Below are 27,204 nucleotides of genomic sequence, written 5' to 3'. Positions count from 1 at the left end.
GAGAGAGAGAGAGAGAGAGAGAGAGAGAGAGAGAGAGAGAGAGAGAGAGAGAGAGAGCCTTAAGATGGAGAGAGACTGAGGGAGACACCCAGCATCACTCTCTCTGTGTTTCCATGTCTTTATAGTAAAATCAAATGTGAACAGTCATGCAAATGTTTGCAACAGCTAAAGAACAGAGGCATATGGGTTGTTCTCCCGAATAGCTCTGTGTTCATTCTAATTACCATTTGCTCACCTCAGTTAAGTGCAAGAAAAAGGAAAAAAATCACCAATAAGTATCTTTCAAAATAACAACTGTGTTCCATTACCTTCATTCCTGCTTAATTCAATGTCAGCGAACAAGCCAATCTTAATAATCTGCCAGAGCAGTCCCAAAACCAGATGAGGTTTCCCGGCCCGCAAATCTTCGGCACCAATGTTCACAACATGACACCCAATGGCAGAAGCAGAGTTCAGTGCCAAGTTCAAGTTTTCCTGCAAGACAGCCAAATTATACACTTCTTGACCTTTCTCTCCCACCCAGACCACTTCTGCCTTCACTGAAAATAACAATAAGAAATCAATACGAGGTATTAATTTCATCCACATACATCCACAGAAAACATATTGCAGAATTCAGCATTAAAAAGCAAAGCGATAAATCTCAGCCTTATTCCTATTATTTTTGCAGAATTCTACAGGAAGTGAACTTTTTATTTTTATTTGGTTGCTTTGAATTCTGTTGATTTTAAATTAAAAGGCAAGTAACCAAGGTAAATATATCCATGTGAATAGTGTTACTTTTCTAAAATTGCCTAAATGTGAGTCCAGCAGCATCCAGGTTCTAGAAATGACCAATTTGCCCACATAAAGGGACATTCCTGCCTGAGGGAACTTTGCTGTACTAATCTACTACTCACTTGCTGGAAAAGAAAAACGCTCTACCCCTTAAGCACAGCAGCTAAGTAAGAGCTTAAATCATTGTATTTATTTCAGCAATATCTTAACACAATAGGCAATAAAAGGAACACAGGGCTTTGAGTTCAATGAGGATCTGTGCCTCTGTGAACTTCTGGCAAACTCTCCAAGCCTTTCTGAGTCCCAGGTCGTTGTATAAAATGTCCATGATCATTCCTCACTCACAGAGAATTAAAGTAGAGCAGACAGAACACAGAGGCTATGACCTCTAGTTCAAACCCCCACGTCATGCAAGAGGGCAGAGAGAACACGGCACACCTGAATGATGAAGGGTGTAAGTTTCTTCTTGTTGATTGCTCTCTCATCAATGGTATCAGGAACCGAAAGGTTGATCATTTTGCTGAAACAAACAAACAGAAGTTGATTTACTTTTAGAGTCTATAAAGTCTGGAGATGTAGCTCACTTTCTAGAGAGCTTAACTAGTGTGCATGAGGGTTCAGTCCCCCAGAAGCATATAACTGGGACATGGGGAAGCTTGCACTCCCAGCACTGGAGCATGGAGGCAGGAGAATCTGGAGTTAAGTCCATTGTGGACTACATGCCAAGCTGGAGACTAGCTGGAGACACAGGAGATTCTGTCTCAAACAACGACAGCCTGTAAATCTTCATTAATGTTAAAGCTTATTCCAGAATTTCTTTCATGCAATCTAAATAATGCAGTAGATTTGGGGCTGGAGAGATGGCCCAGGGGTTAGGAGAACTTACTACTCTTGCAGAGGTCCCAGGTTTGATTCCCAGCACTCACACTGAACAGCTCACAACTGTCTGTAAGTCCAGTTTCAGGGGATCCTATGCCTTCTTTTGGCCTCCACAGGTACCTGCACACTTGTGGTACACATAAACCCATGCAGGCACACACATACTAAAAAAATTATACAAAATGTAATAGATGACTTTCATCATGTTGACCACAGAAACTATATGTGTCCAAAATGCAGATTAGACATATAATGACACACTGTGGTAACCAAGTCTGAATACTTTTTTTTTATTCATGTTCTATATACATATATATGTATGTACATAAATATATGTGTATGTATGTATGCATACACACACACATACAACTTGAATATAAGTTTTGCTTTTTTTTGTGGTGCTAATGTTGTTTTATTATTGTTTTCTCTTCTTTCTCTTTCTGTTTTTTTTTTCTTTTTGAGACAGGATCTCTCTGTCTCCCTGGCTGTCCTGGAACTCACAGACATCTGTCTGCCCCACCTCCTGAGTGCTGGGATTACAGGCATATGCCACCATGCCCAGCGTAGTGCCGAGATTAGAAACCAAGGCCATGAACATGCTAGACATACACTGTGCCACTGAGGTATACCCGTGGCTCAGAAGGCAATTTTATGCAGTATTTTGGGAGTACCTGTGCTTTGACTACCACTTGTCACCTCAGGCTGGCTGTGGAGTATTCCACTGTGGCGTCATTATCAGAATTTAGAAAGTTTCCAGTGCTCCTGTAACTAGCCTCTAACCCTTGCTCCTATAAGTAAGCCTGATGGAACTCATTGGGTCACGGAAAAAAACAAGACAAGAAAGTAAAAGGGGGTGAGATGGGAAGCAGAAGGGGATCAGGAGGAGTGGGAGAGGGCCAGGACAGGAAAGGGCAACGTGTAGGAAGGACTGTGATCAAAATTATATATATATATATATATATATATATATATATATATATATATATATATATATATATATATATATGAAAAGGTCATAATGAAACCCATTATCACGTATAACTAGCATATGATAATAAAAACAAAAATAAAACAAGAGTTTCAGATTTTTGGATTTTTGCATTAGGGGTGCTCAAATTGCATGATACTATGAAGATCACAGTGGAAACAGAAATGTAAAGGGTTTGACTATCTGGACTTCAGCAACACAGTTACAGAGGGTGAAGGCTTGCACAGAAACCCAGAACTTGGCCGGGCCAGGCTGTGGTGGCACACGCCTTTAATCCTAGTAGAGGGAGAGGCAGGCAGATCTCTGTGAGGCCAGCCTGATCTACAGATCGAGTTCCAGGACAGCCAAGGCTACACAGAGTAACCCTGTCTTGAAAAACCAAAAGAGAAAAAGAAAAAGAAAAAACGAACCCCAGAACTTCTTAGGGAACATATTTTGGAGCATTGTGCAAAACTGCCTCTGGGACCAGGAACTGCAATGGACAGTGTTGAGAATCTTCCATCATTTCTGCTAAGATACTGCTGGCTCTGGGGCCGCCACAGTGACAAAAGGGTTGTTCAGAATTAGGTCACTGAAGAATGAGAACTGAAGGCTAGCCTCTTTTTTTCCCTTTGGAAGCCACTGGACTTCAGAATAAATAGATAGTGACATACTGAAGTCTGACAAAGTTGTAATGTTCTGCTTGCTCAGTGATGAGGAGAAATTGGAAGCTGAGAGTTCTACCTTCTAAAGAGGTCTCCACTTCATGATTGAGTTTTACTTTTACAGACAGCTTTAGATATTAAATGAAAAGGACAAAACCCGGGAAATTGTCCTCTCTCTTTCTTTCCTGATATCAAACAACAAAATACATTCATTCGGTGGAAGCTATCTTTGGAAATCTGGATACAAAACAAACTGACATCCTACCAGAGCACAATTCCATCACCAACTGCTTTGAACAGGTCATCAGTATTCGGGTTCATGGGTATAACGTGTCTGCAATCGGGATCATTTTCCAAAGCTTTGTTTATCCAGTTAACGAAAGCGTATTTTTCTTCCTCTAAAATTATGTTAAGGTACAAGAAATCAGTTCATATCAGGTTAATTAACTCTCTGGTAATCATCTGGCCCTCAAACCTACTATAATATAGTAGTATTATAATATAGTAGTATAGCATAGTCCTGCTATAATAATGCATCACAAATATGTGGCCGTACTCTTCGGACACTTGGAAGTAACACAGTGGCTGTTAGGAATCAATTACAAAATAAGTAAGAACAAAAAGAACAGGTTAACCAATCCTTAGGGGAGTTACAAAATATTTAAAAATAAAGTTACAAAATATTTAAAAATATTTTTATTATTGAATAAGTCTACTGTAATAAAGACTATCATAACACAGATTTCACTATGTGTCTTACAAGCTACCAGTATCTATCAGGACTTTATATCTCACCCAAGACCAATTATGTCACCAAGACTACTTAGTATATTTAATTAGAGGGACAAGCTTTTTTAGGGAATTACAGTATGTACATGCTCCATGCACTGTAGTAACCTAAGCACATCCATGCCATTAATTACCTGAGTAGGAATGCTGTGTTCCTTCACTGGACAACTCTGACGTTCCTCCCAGAGCACAAATCCCTTCTTTCCTGTTGATGGCTTTTCGGAAGGTTTTAGCAATATCACTGCTCTTTACCTCTTGGAAAATCTATCAATTAAAACAGTTTTGTTGGTTCACAGTTTTCAAGCGAGCACAAGAATAAGCAAATTTAGCTCCTTTCCCCCTGGCCATCACCTATAGTGTTCTCCACAGGCAGTGAGGGGTAAGAGGGAAACTGGCTTGGGTTTTTGCAATGCTACAATACTGCTACTAAAGATGAAGCATCAATTGCACACACTTGCCAAACACATTCAGTGCTGCATGCATTGAATCCACTTTAAGTTAAAAAACAGTGTGGTTCCAAGGTGTGAGTAAATCGGCTAGTTTTCCATTGTGAAGCATGGCTTTGTTCTTAGATGACTTCCCCTTCTTTAACTACAGTTCTTAGCATACAGATAAAGATTTATAACTCAATCCAAAAAAACTGTTTTGTGGTAGAATGTGGTAGCTCAGTAGTTCACTCAGTCAAAAGCAACAGAATAATAAACAAAAATTTTGTTATGTGGGTGATATAGATAAATATCAAGAACAATAAGTACTAAGCGGCAATATTGTCAATAGCACACAGACTACTGCTCTACTGTGGCAACTCAATAAACTATTCAAAAAAAAAAGCAAGAAAGAATGGAGACAATAAAGGCAGGGCATGGTGGCACACATTTGTAATCATAGCACTGAGGAGGCAGAGGTAAGAGGATCTGTACAAGTTTGAGACTAGCTGGGTCTACATAGAGAGTTCTAGGCTAGCCAGGGCTCCATTGAAAGACTTTATATAAAGAAGGAGGGGATTGAGAATAAGGGTGTAGACACTAATTAAAAAAGAAGAGCTGGTGTGATGCAGAAGGATTGCAGGTTCACAAGGTGGGCAACACAATGAAACCTTCTGTAAAAATAAAAATTTTAAAAAAGTGAAGTTAGCCTGGTGGTGGTGGGGCACACCCTTAATGCCAGCACTTGGGAGGCAGAGGCAGGTGGATTTCTGAGTTTGAGGACAGCCTGGTCTACAGTGTGAGTTCCAGGATAGCCAGGGCTTCACAGCTGTGAAAAAAACCAAATCAAACCAAACAAACAAACAAAAAAGTGAATTCAGAGCTGTGAAGATGGGTCAGTGGCAGAGCACTTGCCTTGTACACACAAGTCCAGGTTTTGACGTCAGTCATGAGAAGAAGAAAAGAAGAAGAGAAGAAGAAGAAGAAGAAGAAGAAGAAGAAGAAGAAGAAGAAGAAGAAGAAGAGGAGGAGGAGGAGGAGGAGGAGGAGGAGGAGGAGGAGGAGGAGAGGGAGGGGGAGGCGGAAGAAGGAGGAGGAGGAGAAGGGGAAGGGGAAGGGGAAGAAGGAGGAGGAGGAGAAGGGGCAGAGGAAAAGGAAGGGGAAGAAGAAGAAGAAGGGGAGGGGGAGGAGGAGGAGGCAAAGGAGAAGAAAAGACACATAAAAGGCTTTTTAGTGGTTGTCCTATTTGGGCATTTGAGTTCAGCTCCTCTTCTCACCAAAGAACATAGATAACAAGCTAACTTTTATGTTCTAATTGCACAAAAACAGGGCAGAAGAGTGTAAGCTTAGTTTCCTGGTTTAATAATGTGAATGAATGAGCATCTCTATACTTCAGAAATTCTCAAATTTGCCTCACCCCAAATTTTTCGTCTGTTTACCAATGTGCATGCCTAAATTAGTCACTGTCAGTTAGGGACAAGTCTGGCAACTTTCTGAGCGGGAGGGACACACATGTGGAAGTCACAGGACAGCTCTGAGGAGTTAGTTCTCACCTTCCACCTTTACATGCATTCTGATAGATCAAATTTCAGCAGGCTTGTGAAGCAAGGGCTTTACCCACTGAGCCATGTCTCAGGCTCATAAAACTTTCTCTAAATGCCTTTAGGACCTCCCTTTAAGTGGAACAACTTAACAAAACATTGCTGAACAAAATACAACATATGTTTGGGCTTTTAGGGCTGCTGACTCTCATTCTCCTCCCTGGGGGAGGTCATCTCTAGCTAGCTGAGGTTTACAATATGTAGCAGATCAGACTGGACCAATCTAATCCATGCAATACTAGCCAAGCTTTAGGCAAGACACTTTTCAGAATCAGTCTTTCCAAGAGATGCCCTTTTTGTAATTGGTCTACTTAAAGAAAGGGACTTTGTTTGTTTGATAAGTCTGCCTCTGCCTCCCAAGTGCTAGGATTAGAGGAATGTGCCACCAAGCCCAGCAAGAAAGGGGCTTTTTGTAATGGTTATTGTCATTGATGTTCACAGTCATATCATCCCACTACCATTCTTAAATCCCAACTGTCTTTGGTTCTACAAACATGCTTTTATTTAGGAAAATACTATGCAATCAGCTTTACAAAATCAAGCTTCCTCTATTTTTTTTTTTCCTGGGAGCAGGTAGATTTTCAAAATAGGGTTTCTCTGTGTAGCTCTGGCTATCCTGGAACTCACTTTGTATACCAGGCTGGTCTTGAACTCAGAAATCACCTGCCTCTGCCTCCTGAATGCTGGGGTTAAAGCTGTGTGCCACCATGCCCAACTACTTTCTCTATTTTTGATGATGTGTCCTCAAAAGTTGAAATTTTATGCTATATCTACAGTTTTATGAAAAGATTTTAAGATGGATGAATATATGTGTGATTATAACAGAATGGGTCCCTGAATACATAGTAAAGTCTAATTCATGGGTTAGTGGAATACTGTCCCTTCCCTTTTTAGAATACATCTGCTGGGGGGTGGAGAAATGACTCTGTGGTTAAGCGCATTTGGTATTCTTCCAGAGGACTCAAGTTCCATTTCCAGAACCACATTAGGTGGTTCACAACAGCCTGTAACTCCAGCTCCAGGGGGGTCTGATACCTTCTTCTGGACTCTGTGGGTGCCTGTATTCACATGTGCACAGGCACGCGCACGCGCACGCACACACACACACACACACACACACACACACACACACACACACACACACACACACTGAAAAATGAAAACAAATCTTTAGAGCACTGGCTGACTTTCCAGGGGATTTGGGTTCAATTCTCTGCACCCACATGGTGGCTCACAACCATCAGCAACTCCAGTTCTACAGGATAAGATTCCTTTTATTCTCCCCCCAAACCTCTGCAGGCACCAAGCATGCACATAATATGCACATGTACATGCAAATAAAATACACCCACCCATGAAAAATAAAAAACTAATAAACTAATAACAATAGTGACAGACACCTGCAATCTCAGCACATGGGGATGTTGATGCAAGAGGGTTGCTATGAGTTCCAGGCCAGCCTGGAAAATAGAGATCCAGGAGTGCATGGGCCATATAATGAGCTCCTGTCTCAAAAAAAACAAAACAAAAATCGTCGGCCATGGTGGCTCACATCTGTAATCCCTGCACTCAGGATATTAAAGCAGGAGGATTGCCAGGAGTTCAAAGCCATCCTGGTTTACAGAATGAGACCCTAGCTCAAACAAAACAAAACAAAACAAAGTGAAGAAAAAAGAAAAGAGTGTCTGCTCACTGAAAAGTCAACCTTCCTAAGTGAACTCCACTCTAGTTAAAAAAAATTGTGGAATATGTGAAAATCGGACAGGTGTGCATTTATTTCCTCATACCAGGCATACCACACATCACTGCAAGACCAAAACATGTTACAGCTTCAGAAATAGACAGGAAAAGCTGTTTTTCCTGTTGTGTGTGCATTTACTTCAAGCACTGCAGCCTTCTAAAAATTAAGTTGTTTAAATGATCATGATTCCAGCTGAAGGATTCAAATTTATATACGTTATGGAAAAGTGGAATAATTCAATTAAAAATATCTTCATGGTAAAATACCCTATTCTCTCATGGCTCTGGGAAACGTTGCTTGGGAATGATGTGGAGAGTCCAATTAAATTTGTTAAGTGTCTTTTTTGGTGTGTGGTGCTGAGGACTGAGTCCATGTTTACCACTGAGCTATATTTGTAATCCTACCTTCCAAATATTTCTAAACAGATTATTTCAGCCAACCTCAAATTAGGTCCCATAATATTTACTCTTAGAGTAAAACTGTTTTTTTTTAAATTAAGAGAATTGAAAATTCATACATCAGATTGGTTCACTACAAGAAAAAATCTGCATTTTCCTTTCTACTTCAGCAGAGACACTGATGGATGATAAAGCCATTTGAGTAAAGGCTTTGATTTTACAGGAATCTTGGAAATCAGAGCTAGCACAAGACTGTACTAGTCTTCTCAATGGATATTTTCAAGGCTGAGTTGTGATCCTAATGAGTTCACTTGCTTTATCATTTGGAGACAAATCCCTTGGGTACTGTGCTCAGAAGACAACAGCCATTCCCATCCTATACATCCTTTTCAGTCTCTTTGGCGGCACCTGTGGCTCTTACTTCCTTTCCTAAGCTTCAACTCTCAGCAGCCACTTAAGTTCTTTGGACCCCAAAGTGAGCCCTGCAAAGGCCTAGCAGCCAACCCAAAACAATGCAGAGGCATGTGACTTAAGAAGGAAAGATTTCAGAGAGAATTGTAGAAAATATTGACTGCTTCCAGGGTGGCACTTGTTTCCAATATAGCAGGTTTGAATTTTTGAATTCTTCCTTCTTCTGGAAATTGTTGAAGGGCTCAAGTTGGAAAAGAACATTACTACCTTTGATGTGTGTGTGTGTGTGTGTGTGTGTGTGTGTGTGTGTGTGTGTGTGTTTTACCATGGGTGTTGGGTCCCTTGGAACCGGAATTACAGACAGTTGTGAGCTGCCATGTGGGTGCTGGGAATTTAACCTGGGTCCTCTGGAAGAGCAGTCAGTGTTCTTAACCTCTGCACCATCTCTTCAGCCCCCTACTTTGATTTTAAATAGGAGAAAATCAGAGTACAAGGGGGCCTGGAGCCCCACAGCTGTCACAAAGGTTGAGCAGAAGAGAATCATTGAGCCCTTGAGGTTTGCCAAGCCTGGGTAACTTGGTGAGACCCTGGCTCAAAGGAATCAATCAATAATAATAGAAATAATTATTTCAACCACTAACAGCTATGGAGCATTTATTCCATGCCTAGCATTGTTCTAAGTACTTTGCTAGTTTTAAATGATTAATCTTGTTGGTGAATTCTATTGGCAAAAGATTAAGGATTTATTACCACAATGTAAAAGCAAGTTTCTCATTGTGAAAATAAGAAATTAACACAATCATCTCTGTTTAAAAATATATTGCCCCATCAGCCTTTCACAATGGAAGAAAATAATTGTGTTAGTTTATAAGTATAAAAACCTAGTATTCTTGGTATATGGCTCAGTGGTACAGCATTTACCTAGCACATGCAAGGCCCAGGTTTAATCTGTAGCACAAGAAAAAAAAAGTCAGGATAGGAAAAAATATCAACATTAAAAAAACTCCAATAGTACAGCATGGTAGCACACACATTTAATCCCAGCACTGGGGAGGGAGGTAGAGGCAGGTAGCTCTCTGAGTTCAGGGTTCCTTCCTCAGAGGGAATTCCAGGATAGCCAGGGCTACACAGAAAAACCCTGTCTTGAAAAACTAAAAAATGAACAAACAAATAAAACCACTAACTTCAGTTTGTAATACTTAAAATGAAAACAAATAATTAATTATAGTTCTGCCTTTGAAGTTTATATACAATATTCAGAGCCTTTTCTGTCCTATATATACTCTTGAAAATTAATAGAAACTGGTTTTGTTGGTCCTTAGTTTACACTGAATACTCCTTTAAACTCAAATTCACATGAACCCCCCAAACCTAGCATGTGAAACTAACTACGTTCTTTCTCTTTCCTTATGCTAATAGCTGACAAAAATTACAGTCTCTATTTCTTGGGTAGTTAAGCCATAGTCCAATTTTCTTCGATAAATTGCAAGGTGTTAAATCTGTGACATGGCAGCAGCATTTTTATAGTTTATGTGGGTTACTTTACCATCATAGTCCAAGTTTGAAAACATTACTACTTTATGTGTATGGGTGTTTTCCCTGCAGGTATGTCTGTGTACCACATATGTGTACCAGAAGAGGGCATGGGATCCCCTGGAACTGGAGTCACAGATGTTTGTGAGCTGCCGTGGGTGCTGGAAATCAAATCAAGGACTTTTGGAAGAGCAGCCAGTGTTGCTGAGCTATTTGTCTCGGCCCCAGTTTGAGTTTCTTGATTAGTAGGGACTAACTAGAAAAGGCTACTCGCCCTCTGGACAATGCTGGTCAAGTCATTTTCTTGTTTTAAGTTGAAGAAGGGTAGAGTGTTCACACTTTTAATTCTAGCTCTCGAGGCCGAAGCAGGCAGACCTCTGTGAGTTTTTGAATAGCCTGGTCAACATAGTCTGTTCCAGGACAGCCGGGGCTATGGAGAGTGATCCCCTCTCAAACAAAAGTGAGTGTAAACCCTTCTACTTCTAAAACATTACTTTGACCTAAAATGTTTTTTCCTTGATATTTTGTTCAAGAAAATCCCCACTGTTGCCCAAATCATTTTAAAGAACTTACTAAGACAATTTCACCTTATTGTTTGAAAGCCACTAAAGGATGTGTGGAAAGTACAGTGTTTCAGAACACACAAAGTGTGCCCAAGATCATTTTCTTTGTAGAAACATTTATAAATTTGTCTTCAACAGTACCGGTTAGACTACAAATCCTAATGCCTCAGGCTGCTGCTTTCTAGTAGATACAAAGATTCTCGGCTGTAAGTTGTATCAAAAGCAACTGAGCATAGCTCACTACTGCTCTGGCTTGCCTTCAGTTCACAGCGACCCATGCAAGTTACGCAAGGAGCCATGCAAGTGCTCAAGTCAGAAACCGTTCGTAACTTACTATTGAACACAGAATTCAAAGCAAAAGACTTTGGCCAGAACTGGAGACAGAAAGGATGGGAGGAAATCAGTTTTTCAAAGGGAAAATGGGAAGACCTTGTAATGATAATAATGACATGAGCTTCTAGTTTTCAAACAGTAGAGACCTCCCCTCCCCCACCACGTAGTCTATTTGTTTCTGAGCCTATGGTGTTTTCTTTGAGTTAGTTCTAATCAGAGGGAACATGTCTGGAATTCACTTGTCATATTGTCAAATTCATGAGTCATGGTAGCTCATGAGAGCATATGTTCTAATAGCAGCTATCTTGGTGCCAAGATAAAGCATAGAAAAGGAGGACAGGCGGGTTGGATCTTGATGACAAATATTAAGCACTAATTACTAGTTTGCGGATATTGAAGAGAATGCCTAATAAGATCTAGTCAAACTCAGGCTTAAAGTAATAAAAAATACTCAGGCAGTATAGTATACTGCTATAATCTCAGCACTGGGAATGATTCTGAGGCAGGAGGGATCACAAATTAGATGCCAGTCTTAGCCACACAGCCAAAGGTAGTCTTAAAAACCAAGTAAATGAGCTGGGTAGTGTTGGCACAAGCCTTTAGTCCCAGCACTCGGGAGGTAGAGGCAGGTGGATATCTATGAGTTTGAGGCCAGCCTGTTCTACAAAGCAAGTTCCAGGACAACCAGGGCTGTTACACAGAGAAACCCTATCTTGAAAAACAAAACCAAGTAAATGAGTAAATAAATAGTAATATCCATAAAATCTTAGGGTAGGCCAGGTAAGTAGTATATGCCTTTTTCCCTCAGCTCTCTGGAGGCTAAGGCAGGATGACCATGATTTTAAAGTTAGACTGTCTCAAAAACAAAAACAAAAACAAAACAAACCCTCACCCAAACAAAAAACATAAACATGTATATTTGTTTTTTGAGGCAGGGTCTTACTTTGCAGCCATGGGTGGCCTGGAATTTGCTATGTAAACCAAGCTGGCCTTGAAATCACTGAGGTCTACCTGCTTCTGCTGTGATTATAGGTATGTACCACCATGCCCCTAGGGTGTTCTATTTTAAATGAATTTTTATGTTTACAATACATGTATTTCTGCGGCCCACTTATGCGCAGTGCCTGAGGAAGCCAGAAGAGGGTGTCGGATCCTGTGGAACTGGAATTACAAACAGTTGTGAGCTGCCATGTAGGACTGGAAGTTAAGCCCAGGTCCTCTGGAAAAGCAACCAGTACTTTTAACTGTTGAGCCATTTCTCCAGCCCCTTAAGGGTGTTCTTATCAGAGAGAAGAAGCAACAGCTCTTTAAAAAGACATCTTGCAATAATCTGTTAACAAATCTAGACTGAAAATCTGTAAGTCAATAAAATCGGGACTGTAATTGCTGGCAGCTAAAATAGTTAGATCTTGATAAAGAACCACGTGCCTGTCACACATGCTGCAGGCACTGAGCTAAATGCTTACGGGGGAGAAGAGTTACGAAATCAGCCAAGAACCTGGAGGACTATTTGATGACACTAGACAAGAAAACAAAAATTGCAAATGCCTCTTCCAACAGACGGAAAGGATATGCTTTTATTTATCAAGATGATCGCCCTGGAGAAAATGGTACAGTTAAATACTACTGGTACAGGGCTTAGAAAACATCTTTTAATCAGAAAGTTCAGCTTAGGAAGCTTCGAAGATTTAGTCATATGCTATCATTAAACTTGTGAAGCACACTGTTCTCCATGGGGGAGAGAAAGAATGCTTCAAAGATGTCATTTAGCATCTTGAAAGATGCCCTCTAATGATGCCCCTGAAGGAGATTGTTTCTGCCCACTGTGAGCACTGTGTTATATCTTTGTTTCTGTCAATGGACCTTTTATTGACATTTTGTTAAGTATTCTGAACAGAATGACAAAAATGTTACTCGGTATCAGAGTATTAACATGATTATATTTAACTATTCAATACAATAGTATTTATATTTTTAAGACTCCCACTAGACAATGGAACAACAATGACTTTTAATAATCACAGATTTTCTCCATACTTACATAAACAAATTCATTAAAACTTATCTTCCCATCTTTGTTTCTGTCACCATCCAGCATGAGTTTTTGAATAATTTCTCTCACTTTATATCCTGGCAGTGGCATATTGGCTTCCTTGAAAAGCTCATGAAGTTCATAGTCGCAAATGAATCCATTGCTGTTGAGATCTTTGTGGAAAGGAAGGAAAAACCAGCCAAAGGGGGAAAAAAACCAAAAAGATAAAACAGGAAAAAAGATTAGAAATAAATTTGTAAGACTAATATATAAAAAGAATATTATCACTTCACAAGTTTGTCTAATTACAATTTTTTTTATCATTTGGAATGTAAGGATGTTTGGAAGGGAAATGTATATTTTAACTGACAGGGAAATGTTTTGTTTATATCATGTATCTTGTATTTTAAACAATGTGTACAAAGCTTTACTTAAAAATAGCGTCTCTGATGATAAAAAAAAGTATACTTTCTGGTTAATTAAGCTATTATTAAACCATAGAACCGAGAGGAATCTTAAAAACAGTACTTTATATACCAACAAAATTTTGTCATAGTATAGCATAATTTCTGCTGTACCTATGCAGGAATTTTATCCTTATTTTTTCTTTTTTTTTTTTTTTTTTTTTTTTGGTTTTTTGAGACAGGGTTTCTCTGTGTAGCTTTGCACCTGTCCTGGAACTCACTTGGTAGCCCAGGCTGGCCTCAAACTCACAGAGATCCGCCTGGCCCTGCCTCCCGAGTGCTGGGATTAAAGGCGTGCGCCACCACCGCCCGGCTATTTTTTCTTTTTGCAAAAGAAGTTTTATGATATAGTACTGATTCTGTCTTAAAGCACATCTGATATCAAGCAACTGCTTTCAGGCCAAGTTTTTTTAGTTAATGTAAACAAGTGTTAATCTAAGACAATAGAGAGTTTACAAGAATAAATGCAGTACTGAGTAAAGCAGATGTTTAAAATGATTTTATAAATGTCATTTTTATTTTTGGGCTATTACAATTTTAATTAGAATATGCAAAATGCTGATAAATGAATAATGCTTATTCAAAACTATGAAAAATGGAGGCAAAGCCACCAACAGATGACTACAAGTCAGCTTTTTGAAAAAGCAGGCACATGTATGCATATATGTACGCATATGTGTGTGAATAAATTTTTACTTACCAGAAATATCAAGTACGTAAAATGAAATCTAAAGGAAGAAAATAATCTGCAAATAAGCAAATATCCCAAGATGACCATGCTACTCGAGTATTTACAGAAATGTTTTATGACTAGGGAATTTACTTAAAAGTTCCGCCAAGGCAGCGTGAAGTGGTATTCATGTTTAATCCCAGCACTCGGGAGGCAGAAGTAGGTTGATTTCTGTGAGTTCAAAGTCAGCCTGGTGTACAGGGTGGGCTCTAGAACAGCCAGGGCTACAGCCCTGTCTCATAAACTAAATCAAGAATAACAAAAAGCCCTGCCAACTATTGTTCTTGGAACCAAAGATGTCACAGGATGCCTTGCACTTTTGAATCCCACATTCTGACCAGAATACATACATAGAACAGCAAGTGTGACTGTAAGACACAACACAATATAACAATGTATATATAATTTACATAAGGGATATTTGAGGCAGAGAAGAGGATTAGACCAGCAGCTATTTGCCCCACCCTCCACTGAGAAATTCAGAAACATCTGGACAATTTTGCACTGCTTGTGAGACAGGGTCTTACAATGGTACCCTGGCTAGTCTAGACCTTACAATGACTTGTGGTGATCTATCTTCCCGCCTCAGCCGTATATGAGCTGGGATTACAGTCATAAACCCCAACACCCAGCTCAGGTTGAAGACATTCCTGATTGCCACATCTGAAAGAGGAGATGCTCCTGGCACCCAGTGGGTAGAGTCCAAAGATGCCGTGAAATCTCCTACAGCACATACGACACCCTTATGCCATTAGGCAACACAAAATGCTGCAGCTCAAAATATAAACAGCGCTGAAGTTGAGTAACTCTGGATTTTAATGACATTGTGGAGGCTGCTGTTTATACAGAATGGTTAAGGAAGGCCTTTGCACTAAGGTTCTATTTGAATATAGACTTGTGTAAGGCAAAGGCAGACATCTGGAGTAAGAGATTTCAAGTAGGGGAAAGAGCCACCACAGAGTGTGATGCAGATGCACATGCAGTATGCTCTTGGAACAGTGGAGATCCAGCATGCCTTCAGCAAATCGAGCAAAGGGGAAAGAGAGAAGGTTATTCAGTGGGTTACACATGTCCTTCTAGATTGCAGTACATATTTTGGATTTTTTTCTGAAGTGTGAATGAAGCGTTACTCATAGCAGTTAATTTTGGGCAACCACTAAAATATTAACTGTTTTATGTCCACACTTTTGTTTGGAAGTTTGTATCTGAGACAGGATCTCACCATTATAGTTCTGGCTAGGCTTGTACTTACAGCGATTCTCCTCCATCCTCTGTCTCCCCAAGTGCTGGGAGACACACCTTGCAAAAAATATCAACAATCTTATCTAAGATCACATCACCAATCATTTAAAGGCTGATGAGTATTTTTGTCTTTTTTCTTGGTAATGTGGTCCTAAACCAGGGCTACATGCTAGGCAAGTGCTTTACCTCTATCAAAAGTAGTACACTTAGTACAAAAGCTCATGAAATTCTGTTTCGTTGTAGTGCAGTGTATCTTTACATTCCTATTGATTTTTGCATTGGTAAAAACTGAACCAAGGCTTTATGCATGCCAAGTACAAGGTCTACAACTGGATCCCAAGCTCTAGAGTCAAATGCTCTTAAATATTGATTACTAATTTTTTTACTTATTATTACATTTGAAAGGCTATTTTCTCTGTGTTTATGTGCTTATGGGCATGCATACCATGGCAGCAGTCAGGATGGCTTGGGGGAGTAGCATCTCTCCTAGCACCATGTGGGCTCTGGGAATTAAATTCAGATCCTTGGCTTAGCAGCAAGTGTCTTTAGCAGGTGAGCCATTTCTCTGGACCTTATTTAATTGTATTAATTTTAGTGTGTGTATATCGTAAAGAGGAATGTATTTTGGGACTTAATGCTTGCTAGATAAGTACTCCATCATTAATTTATTAATATATCCCGAGCCCCCTTTTTATTTTTTATTCTGAGATAGGATCTCACTAAATTATCCAGACTGGCTTTGAACTTACACTGTAGCTCAAGTAGTCTTTGAGCTTGTGATCCTCTTGCTGCAGCCTTCCAAAGAGCTGATGTCACAGGCCTTTATGATGAAGCCCAAGACACATTTTAAAATTTGCTGGAGGGCTGAAGATATAGATTAATTTGTGGAGTATTTGCCTACCATGCATGAAGTCCTGGGTCCAGTCCTTGAGTTTCTATAAAACTGTGAATGGTAATATATGCCTGTAATCCCAGCACTCAGGAGGTAGAGACAGGAGGATCAGAAATTCAAGGTTATTCTAGGGTACATAGGGAGTTTGAGACCATCCTAGGTGGTATAAATCTCTATTCCCCCCTCCTCAAATCTACCAGCTAAGTATCTGTATTTTTACAGTACCCGTCACAAGCCACTTGACATTTGTGCAGTCATTTATATTTCCTTTAAGGTAAAACAATTTTCACGTTCTTTATGTTGAATGTAAGTCAAACACTGAACTCTTTGTACATATGAACTACTTTATATAGAAACGAAACCAGGAATATGTACAGTTGCTAAAGAGAACAAAGAAATTTGCATGGAGCTGTGGAAGAATCTGAGCAACTCTGGTATATGAACATCGTGGATTTAGACGTGTTGCTCCTGAGCATATATCAATCTATTTCTCCTACTTCCTTGATAAATTTAATAAGGAGCTCAGTACTATGGACTACATTAGACATAGTGAAAAGTACATTGCATAGTTGAAGGGACACACCATGGGAATAATATAATAATAATAATAATAATAATAATATAATATAATATAATATAATATAATATAATATAATATAATATAATATAGGATCTAATTGAAAATTGTCCACTGATTTGCACATCATCTTTCCAGGTTTTAATGTTTGCCTGTGTATTATGCAATCTCTCAGATTGCTTCTGTCTCAGTCATACTCCAGGTTAGAATACATGGGAATTCATAATGCTGCCTGAGAACACATTTTTGAAGCCAGAAGTAGAAAAATAATGTTTATTAAATACAAACATAGGTGCTAACTCTATACTAACTACTATTTCTCATGACCTAAATACAATAATCTTACCTTGGCAACTCTTCCTTGAGAAGCCCACAACCATGTTCTTGGGTGTAGCTTACTTTCTCACAAGTGCCTCTCTTTTTTTTAACTCTTTCATTTAAAATTTTATATTCAAATAGTGGTCCTATTCTTTCCTTTTCAAGAATTGTTTTTACAGTGCTGGGGATGGAACCCAGCACCTTGCACATACCAGGCAAGTACTCTGTCTCTGAGCTATACCCCCAGTTCTCTCTCTTTTATTTATTTATTTTTTTTGAGACAAGATCTCAGGACACAGTTCAAGCAAACCTTAAATTCACAAGCTTTCTGCCTCCTAAGTGCAAGGATTATAGTAGTGTGCCACCATACATAGCTATTTATTCATTCATTTACTTACTTATTTATATATTATGAAGCAAAGTTGGAATTTCCTTTCCTTTCCCTCTCTTTCTTCCTTCCTTCCTTCCTTCCTTCCTTCCTTCCTTCCTTCCTTCCTTCCTTTCTTTCTTTCTTTCTTTTTTCTTTTTTTTGAGACAGGGTTTCTCTGTGTAACCCTGGCTGTCCTGGAACTTGCTCTGTAGACTGGGCTGGCCTCAAACTCACAGAGATCTGCCTGCCTCTGCCTCCTGAGTGCTGGGACTAAAGGCGTGTGCCACCATCACTGACTGGAATTTCTTAAGAAGAGATTTTTAATATACTTTTAAAAACACAGGTTTTGTCACGCTTTTATTTTTGTATGTGTATACATATATGTACTGGTACATATGCATGTGAAGGTCAGAGTGCAATGTCAGGTGACTTCCTCAATCATTCTCTGCTGTGGGATATCATTCTATATGCTGTGAATATGTGTTGCTCTGATTGGTTGATAAATAAAACACTGATTGACCAGTAGTCAGGCAGGAAGTATAGTATAGGTGGGGTGAGCAGACAAGGAGAATTCTGGGAAGAGGAAGGCTGAATCAGGAGTCGCCAGCCAGACACAGAGGAGGCAAGATGACAAGGCAGAACGGAGAAAAGGTACCAAGCCATGTGGCTAAAAAGAATAAGAATTATGGATTAATTTAAGTGTAAGAGCTAGTCAGTAATAAGCCAGAGCTAATGGCCAAGCAGTTATAATTAATATTAAGCCTCTGAATGAATATTTTATAAGTGGCTGCAGGTCCGCAGTGGGCCAGGCAGGACCCGAGAAAAATTCTGGCCACAATTTTCTGTTATTTTTTAATTTTCAAATTATATTTGTGTGTGTGTGTGTGTGTGTGTGTGTGTGTGTGTGTGTGTGTGTGTGTATGTGTGTGTATGTATACTCGTGTACCCTCATACATTTATGGAGGTCAGAGGACAATTTTCACGAGTCAGTTCTAGAGGGTCATGTGAGTTGAACTCAGGCTATTAGGTTTGACAGCAAATGCTTTTGCCTGCTGAGACATCTTGCTGGCCAGAGATTTTAGAAGATTTAAGTACACGCATTAAGGAAAGGAGAGAGGTACTTAGAGGAAGGCCAATGCACACGGAGGACATGGGTGTGGGATTTTTTTTGGATTCACCCCAGCTCATTTTTCGAATGCTTTTGGAGAAAGAAATAAGTTGTTCCCTTTAACTAAGAAAACTCTGGCCACTTTATTGTTACAGGAATTTTTCTTTTCTCTGACTTGTGAAAGAGCATAAATCTGAATACAATCTAACCTTTCGTTCTTGTTATTTTGTTCCCCTCTCCCCAGGTGAGGAACCCTGAGCCTTGTGCTAGTTAGGCAAGCACTCTACCACTGAGCTAAGTCCCCAACCCCTTAAGCTTTCATTCTTGATACCAGTTTAGACTTGACATACAACACCAGGCACTCCAGAAGTGTTCTTTTGGTATAATAAAAGCAGAAGACTGACAGGCTTCAAGCTAAATATTTAAAAACCATAATGGATTCAAAGCTCCATGAAGCTGATGATCCCTGAGAGTCTAGCTGGCTTTTTATTTTATTAGATGGAAATGGACATTTGGATAGCACAGAGAACTGCTGTTTGCATAAAGCCCATCTGCAATAACATCTCTTGAGCATTAATTAGAAGTCAGTTCCGAAATGTGATTAAAAGACACCAGGAAGTAGCCACCTCCTAATAGAGCTAATGTAAAATAACCACATGCGGAAACTCTGTTTCAAAGTCGGGTAGTAATAACAGATAATTTTAGTAAAGGAGAGGAAAACTTAAATGGGGGGAGGTTGGACGAACAAAAATTTGTCATTTTACGACAATCCTCCTTATTAGGTTTCACCAAAGTTTCTTTAACATTAATCTCCTTATCTTTCAAAGCATATCACATACCACAGTGTTTTGCATATAGCGAGCAATGGGAAGAATTCTGCCTGTAGAAACTAATTCTCAGACATTTAACCAGAGGAAAAAATGCTCTAATCCTAGATAAGCATTTTCAAAACAAAACTAAGCAGCAATGACCAAAAAAAAAAAAAAAAATACAGAAATAGCACTAAAAGACAGAATGCCAGTTCATCAGGAAACCAAACCTGGACAGAAATATCTCTCAAATAACATTTAATCTCTCTCCCTTTGTTCTAATCCTGTCCCCACCCAGCAAAGTCAGATCTGTAATTTGGTTTGCTAAGTGACCACAACCATCAAACAGGACCTAAGTGCACAGAGCAGAGATGCTACCAGGGTTAGGGTATCTTTTCTAATGCAGAATCCAGCCTTGCTTTGTCAACAAGTATCACTTAGCTAGGGGTCCTTGGGGCTGCCTGTAGTCGCAACTACTCATAAGACTGGTGACACAGAGGTTATCACTTAAGTCAGGAGTTCAAGGCCAGCCTGGGAAACATAGCAAGGCCCTTTCCAAAACAACATGACCAGTCACTTTAAGCTACTCTGTCAAAGACACTAACCTGAACCTAAATGAGAGAAGGAAAGAATCAGACAGGACTCTTGGGTCTCACTTGAACCAATGGTTTTCAAATTCTTATACAAGTTTGGAATTCCTGAGGAAATTTATCCTTTACTTTTCCTGAGATTAGAATGTATATCATCTTTCTTTCATAAATTCTACTTGACTACACTCCTATATTCCCTCAGTAGATGCTAATCCTATTTACACTATGGCATTTTAGTGTTAGTATTAGCAAATCACACTGGTCCTTTCCTAGGACTTCTAAGTCCTACAATGGAAGAGAATGGCTTCAATGTCATTAAGAAGGCAGAGAGAGCCTGAAAATGGCAGCAGCGAGCAATTAATTTTATAAAACCTCCCAGCTGGGAAAGTCCTTGAAAGATACAACATAGTGTGTAATTATTTTCAAAGCGTCTTATGCTGATTTTATTTTCAATCTCCAGTTTAAAGAAAAGCAAAAACAAAAGCAGTACCACATCCTTAAGCAGTGACAGTGATCTCCAGTGCCAGAAAATGAGGGGGTACATGCTAAATAGCCACTGTCCATCTTGCCACTAACACTGTTAACCAAAGCTCAAGACCATGTTTGATGGTGAACTTTCCCCATTCTGAGTTTTGATAGAAACATAAGATTTTAATAACGTGTGCATCTAAGAAACAGACCCAGATCAAAAGCAGTTTTAACTGGAAACTAAAATCACAAACACCAGGCATGTAAGCTCTTTCTTTTCTCATTAAAGCTGCCAAAATCCTGGAAGCCATTTCTGGCTCATTCCCTGCTTCTATACATTGGCATTAGGCTTGGCATTCAGAAGGCTCATCTTTTCTGCCATCACATTTCAACTGACTGAAGAAAAATCATAAATGACTTACATACAGCTTATGTTATTCACAACAGTCACAATGCTTCTATGAACATTTTCGTTCTGAAAATATGATCAGTATGGGTAGACTGACAAGCCACAGAAAAAATAAGAAATGTCACCTAACCACTAAACAAGTGCTTGCAGAAGGTAAAGAGCTAAGATTTAACTAATATACCAAGTGTATTTAAAAAACAAACACTGAAAAACATTCCACTTGAAAAAAAATCACTAGGAGGCACTCAAGATGGCACTAGACAGAATCATCTTTCATTCTGGCTGCTGAACTCATCAGAAATGAACCAACTGTTGGTTACAAGGAATTCGCTCTCTGTCTATGTCTCTCTCTGTCTCTCTCAGATGACACTCAGAGAGTCCCATCTGTATTTTGTTTTAAAGGAAATCATATTATTCTCTTTTACCATGTATTAGTTTAAATGGCAGTTACCTCCTTCAAACTCTCCCCCAAGGAACCTCAAAGTAAATAAACTTATTATGCAGCCATGTTCCTGCAGAAGTTTGAATCACACCAAGAATGCATAACCTTAAAAGGAAATGTTTTCCCTCCCCTTGCATCCTGTTATTTAAGCTATTTTAAGTTCTTGTCTGGAGAAAGCTGAGCCAGAATTCAAGTGGTTTTGATTTTAGCTGCTGTTTTACACTGCCCTTGCCTAGGTGGTATGCACTGTAATCCATCACTTCAAAAGCATCTTTTGGGGTGCTACTTTGCTTTATAAATCTGACAGTAAGAAAGACGAGGACTTTCTTTGACCCTCAGGTTGTGTGTGTGCGTGTGTGTGTGTGTGTGTGTGTGTGTGTGTGTGCGTGCTGCTCTAATTCTCTTTGAGTCTGTCTAAATCTGGTGTTTTTCTTATAAACAGGTTGTAACTATATGCCCTCATATGCTATACATATGTGGCATCTATATTAAGCCATTGTGGATAATGCTCATTACAACTTAAAGAAGAAAATCAATCAAGTGCAGACATACACTTTATTGGAAACGCTGGGATTAAAAAGTTCAATTTAGCTTAACCAATGCATTCTAAATATTTTTTAAATTAAAAAATTGATAATAAGAATTTAAATGTGTAATAATGGATTTTCACGAAAACATTGATTTTAAAGACTCAACCAGGGGCTGGAGAGATGGTTCAGTGGTTAAGAGTACTTGTTGCTCTTGCAGAGGACTCAGGTTCTGTTCCCAGCAACCACCTGTTGGCTTGTAATCATAATTTCTGCTCCAAGGAATCTGAAACCCTCTTCTGACCTTTGAGTGTACCAGGCACACATGTGGTGCTCAGACATACATGCAGGCAAAACACACAAAACAGCACTCAATAGTAGATTCACAAAGCACTGGAAGACTGGACCAGTCTAGAAGGGCAAGACTGCGCACTCAGAAATGTTTATAATTTCTTTTGCGTGTTTCTAGCAGCTTGGCTGTAGTTTTCGACCTGCTGCCACTCTCCCTCTCTAAAGCTATTTATGTACACATGCTGTCATAGACATGTTCTCATATGTGTGCAGTACTGCTTGCACTCTCACACAGGTGCTTGTACAACGGTCCACATTATCAGAACGTGGTCTTCAGATTGTCCCCAAACTGACCATGTGCAAAGTTGTTATTTAGTTTTGTGAGACAGGGTCTCAGGTAACTCATGCTGGTCTTGTACTTGTTAAGTAGCTAAGGCAAGCCTTGAATTCTTCTTCTTCTTCTTGTCTCTACTTCCAGATTTTGGGATTACAGGTTTGTACCACCAGGCCCAGTTTCATTTATTTATCTGTTTGTTCACTCATTCATTTTTCTTGGTGTGGGTCTAGAAATATGTGTATATGTATATATGTATATATATATATATATATATATACACACACACACACACATGCCCAGGGCCTCCTATATACTGAGCAACAGCCCTACCACCTATCGACAAAACTAGCCTCATAGTTTTTGTATTTTTATGTTTAAGTTATAATTAAACAAATGTGCAGTTTTATTTAAAACTGAAAGTAAACTGGACAAAAGTGCCAGCCATACTAGAGAATATCAAGTAATTGGAAATAATTCAACTTTCTGGGCTAAGAGAAATCTGGTACAGCTAAATCATCACAACCAAAATGTCTTAGCTTCATTTGGTGGGCAACCTCAAAGGAATGCAGCACACTACTCCTGGTCACTTAAGAATCCCAAGTATTCTTGTGTTTCAAAAGTCCTGACTTTCATGCTCATAAAAGTTCACTATAGCATGCTTTGGGGAAGAAAAGGGTCATATTTTATTATTATTTTAAAAAGACGTATTTCATTTTTAATTATATATGTGCATGTGGGGGAGGGGCACATACATAGGTGATTGCAGCTGCCCAGAGTTCAGAAGAGGGTGTCTGATCCTCTGGAACTGGAGTTCTAGGAGGTTGTGAGCCCCCTTTATGGGTGCTGGGAATTGAATCCAGGCCTTCTGCAAGAGCAGTAAGTAGTCATAACCAGTGAGTTACCGCTCCAGCCCTCAGACATCCTATTTTGAAGAGTGGTTGCAGGACCAAAACCAACGTGAGAGGATTTAAGTTCCCTGAGATTCATTGTTGGAGGTAAGCAATCATACAAAATTAAATCTTAGAATATAAAAGACATCTTCTATCATCTGGTAAATATTCACTTTGTAAGTGAATGAAATCATATATTCATTAATGTTATGTTTTTTGAGACAGGGTCTTACTATGTAGTTCTGGCCGACCTGAAACTCTCTGTCTAGAACTGGCCTTGAACTCACAGAGATGTTCCTGTGCCTGCCTCTGCCTCCCAAGTAGTAGGATTAGAGGTGTGTGCCACCCACCAAGCCTGAAAATATATTTTCGAGGCAGGGTTTCCTTATCCAGCCTTGGCTAGCCTGGTACTGTTGGGATCGTCTTGCTTCAACCACGCTAGTACAAGGGTTATAGAGCACTAGGATTGCAAGCAGGCACCAACATGCCAAGCTTTATGCTCTCTAGAAAAAAAAATAGTCATGCAGGATGGCAGCATTTAAATGAAAACAGAAACGGGTTTTGTGTGGAGGGGGAGGGGACACTAAGGTTTCCACTGACCCAGAGGGAAATACTGAGACAATTGTTGAGATCATTAAAATAATTACATGTGATTAGAGCTTAACAGTAAGCAGGTGCAAAAAGCGAGTGAAAGAACTTTAAATCCTAATACTCAATTTATTGCTAGTAAAGAGCGTTTCAAAGCACTATTAATTGATTGCACAAAACCTGTGATTAGTCGTAATTACAGAGATTTTTCTCTGCACACTGTGATTTTTGCTGAATTTCTAAGCAGATAATCAAGGCTATTATTGTTACTAGATGAGGAAAATGATTTCCATATTTTGTCACAATTGAAGTGAGACAAAGCAGTCTTCTTTACTCTCCCCTACCACACAAAGTAGGAAATGATTATCCTTGCCAGGAAGATAAGTTCTAGAGTTCCCCCCTTTTTTTTTTAATAAATAAGGGATCCTCAAATGAAAAAATAAATCCCACAACACCTTTGACAGCTGCCCAAGGACTCTGTAACTAGCACCATCTAAAAACTACAAAGAAGTTTGAAGGAAAATCCAAAGATCCAGCTGTTATCTTTTCAATGAGTTTCTGAAAGGAAAGACTCTACACAAGCATTTACCACACATATACTTCCCCCAACAGACAGACAGACAGACAGACAGACAGACACTATGTGTTTCAGTGTAATGGCCAAAAAAATCTTTCATAATAAATTCTTCATGACAGAGACCCTTTGAATGTATAATTGTAAAATCCCAGTACATCAAAAGACTGTTTATGGTTCCTTCAGATTCAAGTAATTAAATATTTATTGGGAACCTAACACATATGCAACACTACATTAGATATTTAGAGGGGGAAATACAAAAGAGTACTATCCAGAACAGGCAGAAATATTGGCCTGAATTCTAGTTGACAGCTTGTACGTTAGTAAGATGGGGTATACTGAAACATGTGCCTGGTATGGGATTCACTAAGCCTCACAGTCCCACCTCCTGCCTATGCAAAGCAAAGAGTTCCACAGTGGTAGGGTTTTGTTGTTGTCATGGATTTCTTTGAAGTCAAACCTCTAACTCAGCAGTTTCCAGTCTGTGGGTTGAGATCCCTCTGGGGGTGGAGGGTTCAATGACCCTTTCACAAGGGTTGCCTAAGACTATAGGAAAACATAGATATTTGTACTACAATTCGTAACAGTAGCAAAATTACAGTTATGAAGTAGCAATGAAAATAATTTTAAGGTTGGGGGTCACCACAACATGAGGAACTGTATTAAAGGATCACAGCATGAGGAAGGTTGAGAACCTCTTCTCTAATTGATCCCTTACTGGATAAAATTTAACCCTGTTTCCACAATGGCAATAACTGGTCAACTTTCTATTATTGTGTCTTAACAGAGTAGTAAAGGTGTATAACTCATAAAAAGTACTCCAAGTCCCATCAAGTAAATCACATTTGAATTAATGTTAATCTAAAACAAACAGTGAACATAAATATTTCTAAGAGGCCACACATGAGGTCAAGTCCTGTATTCAACAAGAAGCAATTCTTTCAGGAGGCTAGGCATAGCAATTAAGTAATGCAACATTAATAAGTCATGGGTCCCACTCTAATGCTCTATCATAAGCAAACTATGCTGCTCCTAACACTGAAAGATGAACGTAAGCAAAAGACAATGGTCACGGAAATACATTCCTAAAATAATTATGATAAGAACTACCCTAATGAATATTGACAGGAGACAAATTTAACAACCAAATAATCCCATCTCTTATGACCAACAACTCATTTGCTAATTTTCATCAGTTGAATATCTGACTATGTACTTCATTTCTCCCAGTGAGTCATATCTACAGCAAGTTAATTTATTGCTTTGTAAAATATACACATATAAAATTAAAATTCAGAACAATTTAACCTTTTCTATCTAGACATATGACAGGATATGAATAATCATTTTAGCTAGGCGTTATTATTCTTTCCAAGGTATGCTGTTTCTATTAATATAAACGCTTTTATAGAAAATGTGGATCATGGACTAGGGATGTAATTGAGTAGGTAGAGAGTTTGCCTAGCCTGCACAAAGACCTGAGTTCAATCCCCAGCACCACATTAAGCTTGGTGTGGTAATATCTGTAATCCCAGCACTAGGGAGCTGGAGGAAGGAGATTCGGAGTTTGAAGTCTTCATAGGCTATTTGGAGTGAATTTTGAGACAAACCTGGACTAGAAGAATCTTTGTCTCAAAAAAATGAGAATAAATGAATGAATCAATCAATCAACAGGGAACAGAGATAGATATTCTTTTTCCTTTTATATTAATGGGATTTGTAGCATAAGTTTAAGAGCAAATCTGATTTAAATAATAGACCATTATGCTCTACCTTCACTCCCTTTAGTTCAGGCAATGTTAAAAGGACATAGCTTACCTTAAGCCAGCAGTCCTCAACCTTCCTAATGCTGCAATCCTTTAATACAGTTCCACAGGTTGTGGTGACCAGAATCATAAAATTACTTCCCTTGCTATTTCATAAATGGAATTTTGCTACTGTTATGAATTGTAATGTAAACATTTTTTGGAGATAGATGGTTTCCAAAGGGGTCATGACCCACAGTTTGAGAACCAATGCTTAAGCACATGCTACTTCATGTGAGTATACATGTAGTTAGTTCTCATTCCATTTCACTTTATCTTTTAACCACTTTATCTTTTATCACTTGACCTTCACATAGAATGTAAACACTATATATTGCTTCCATTGCTGCTCTTCTGTAAGGCATGCGACATGATGTTAAAAGATAAATAAAACAGGCCTGGTGGTGGAGGTCTGTAACCTCAGCTGCTAAGGAAGCTGAAAAGAAGGATGGATACCAAATTCAAGACCTGGTTAAGCTTTCGAGTAAGTTCAAGGCCAGTCTGAGCACCTTATTGAGACCTTGTCTCAAAATAAAAAGTGAAAAAGGATCTGGGAACATAGTTTGTTTAGTATATATGTACACAAAAAAATATACAAAAAGGAAAACAAGCCATGTGTGTTGGTACATGCTTATAATTCTAACTCCTTGGGAAGG

General features: G+C 39.1%; 1 protein-coding gene across 3 annotated transcripts in view; it reads right to left on the bottom strand.

The window, feature by feature from the left end:
• Positions 1 to 27,204, bottom strand: part of Pls3 (plastin 3) — a 91,024-nt gene that overhangs the window by 13,568 nt on the left and 50,252 nt on the right. For all 3 annotated transcript variants that reach the window (XM_052737819.1, XM_052737829.1, XM_052737813.1), the window contains exons 3-7: positions 13,124 to 13,287; positions 4,212 to 4,341; positions 3,554 to 3,686; positions 1,216 to 1,297; positions 309 to 474 (exon numbers count right to left, since the gene is read on the bottom strand). In XM_052737819.1, coding sequence (XP_052593779.1) covers positions 309 to 474; positions 1,216 to 1,297; positions 3,554 to 3,686; positions 4,212 to 4,341; positions 13,124 to 13,287 — 675 coding nt within the window. The remainder of the gene's footprint in view (positions 1 to 308; positions 475 to 1,215; positions 1,298 to 3,553; positions 3,687 to 4,211; positions 4,342 to 13,123; positions 13,288 to 27,204) is intronic.

This window comes from Peromyscus californicus, unplaced genomic scaffold (genome assembly GCF_007827085.1).
Source record: "Peromyscus californicus insignis strain IS unplaced genomic scaffold, ASM782708v3 Scaffold_10__1_contigs__length_136768540, whole genome shotgun sequence".
NCBI classification, from domain to species: domain Eukaryota; kingdom Metazoa; phylum Chordata; class Mammalia; order Rodentia; family Cricetidae; genus Peromyscus; species Peromyscus californicus.
This window is presented reverse-complemented; position numbering and strand designations above follow the sequence as displayed.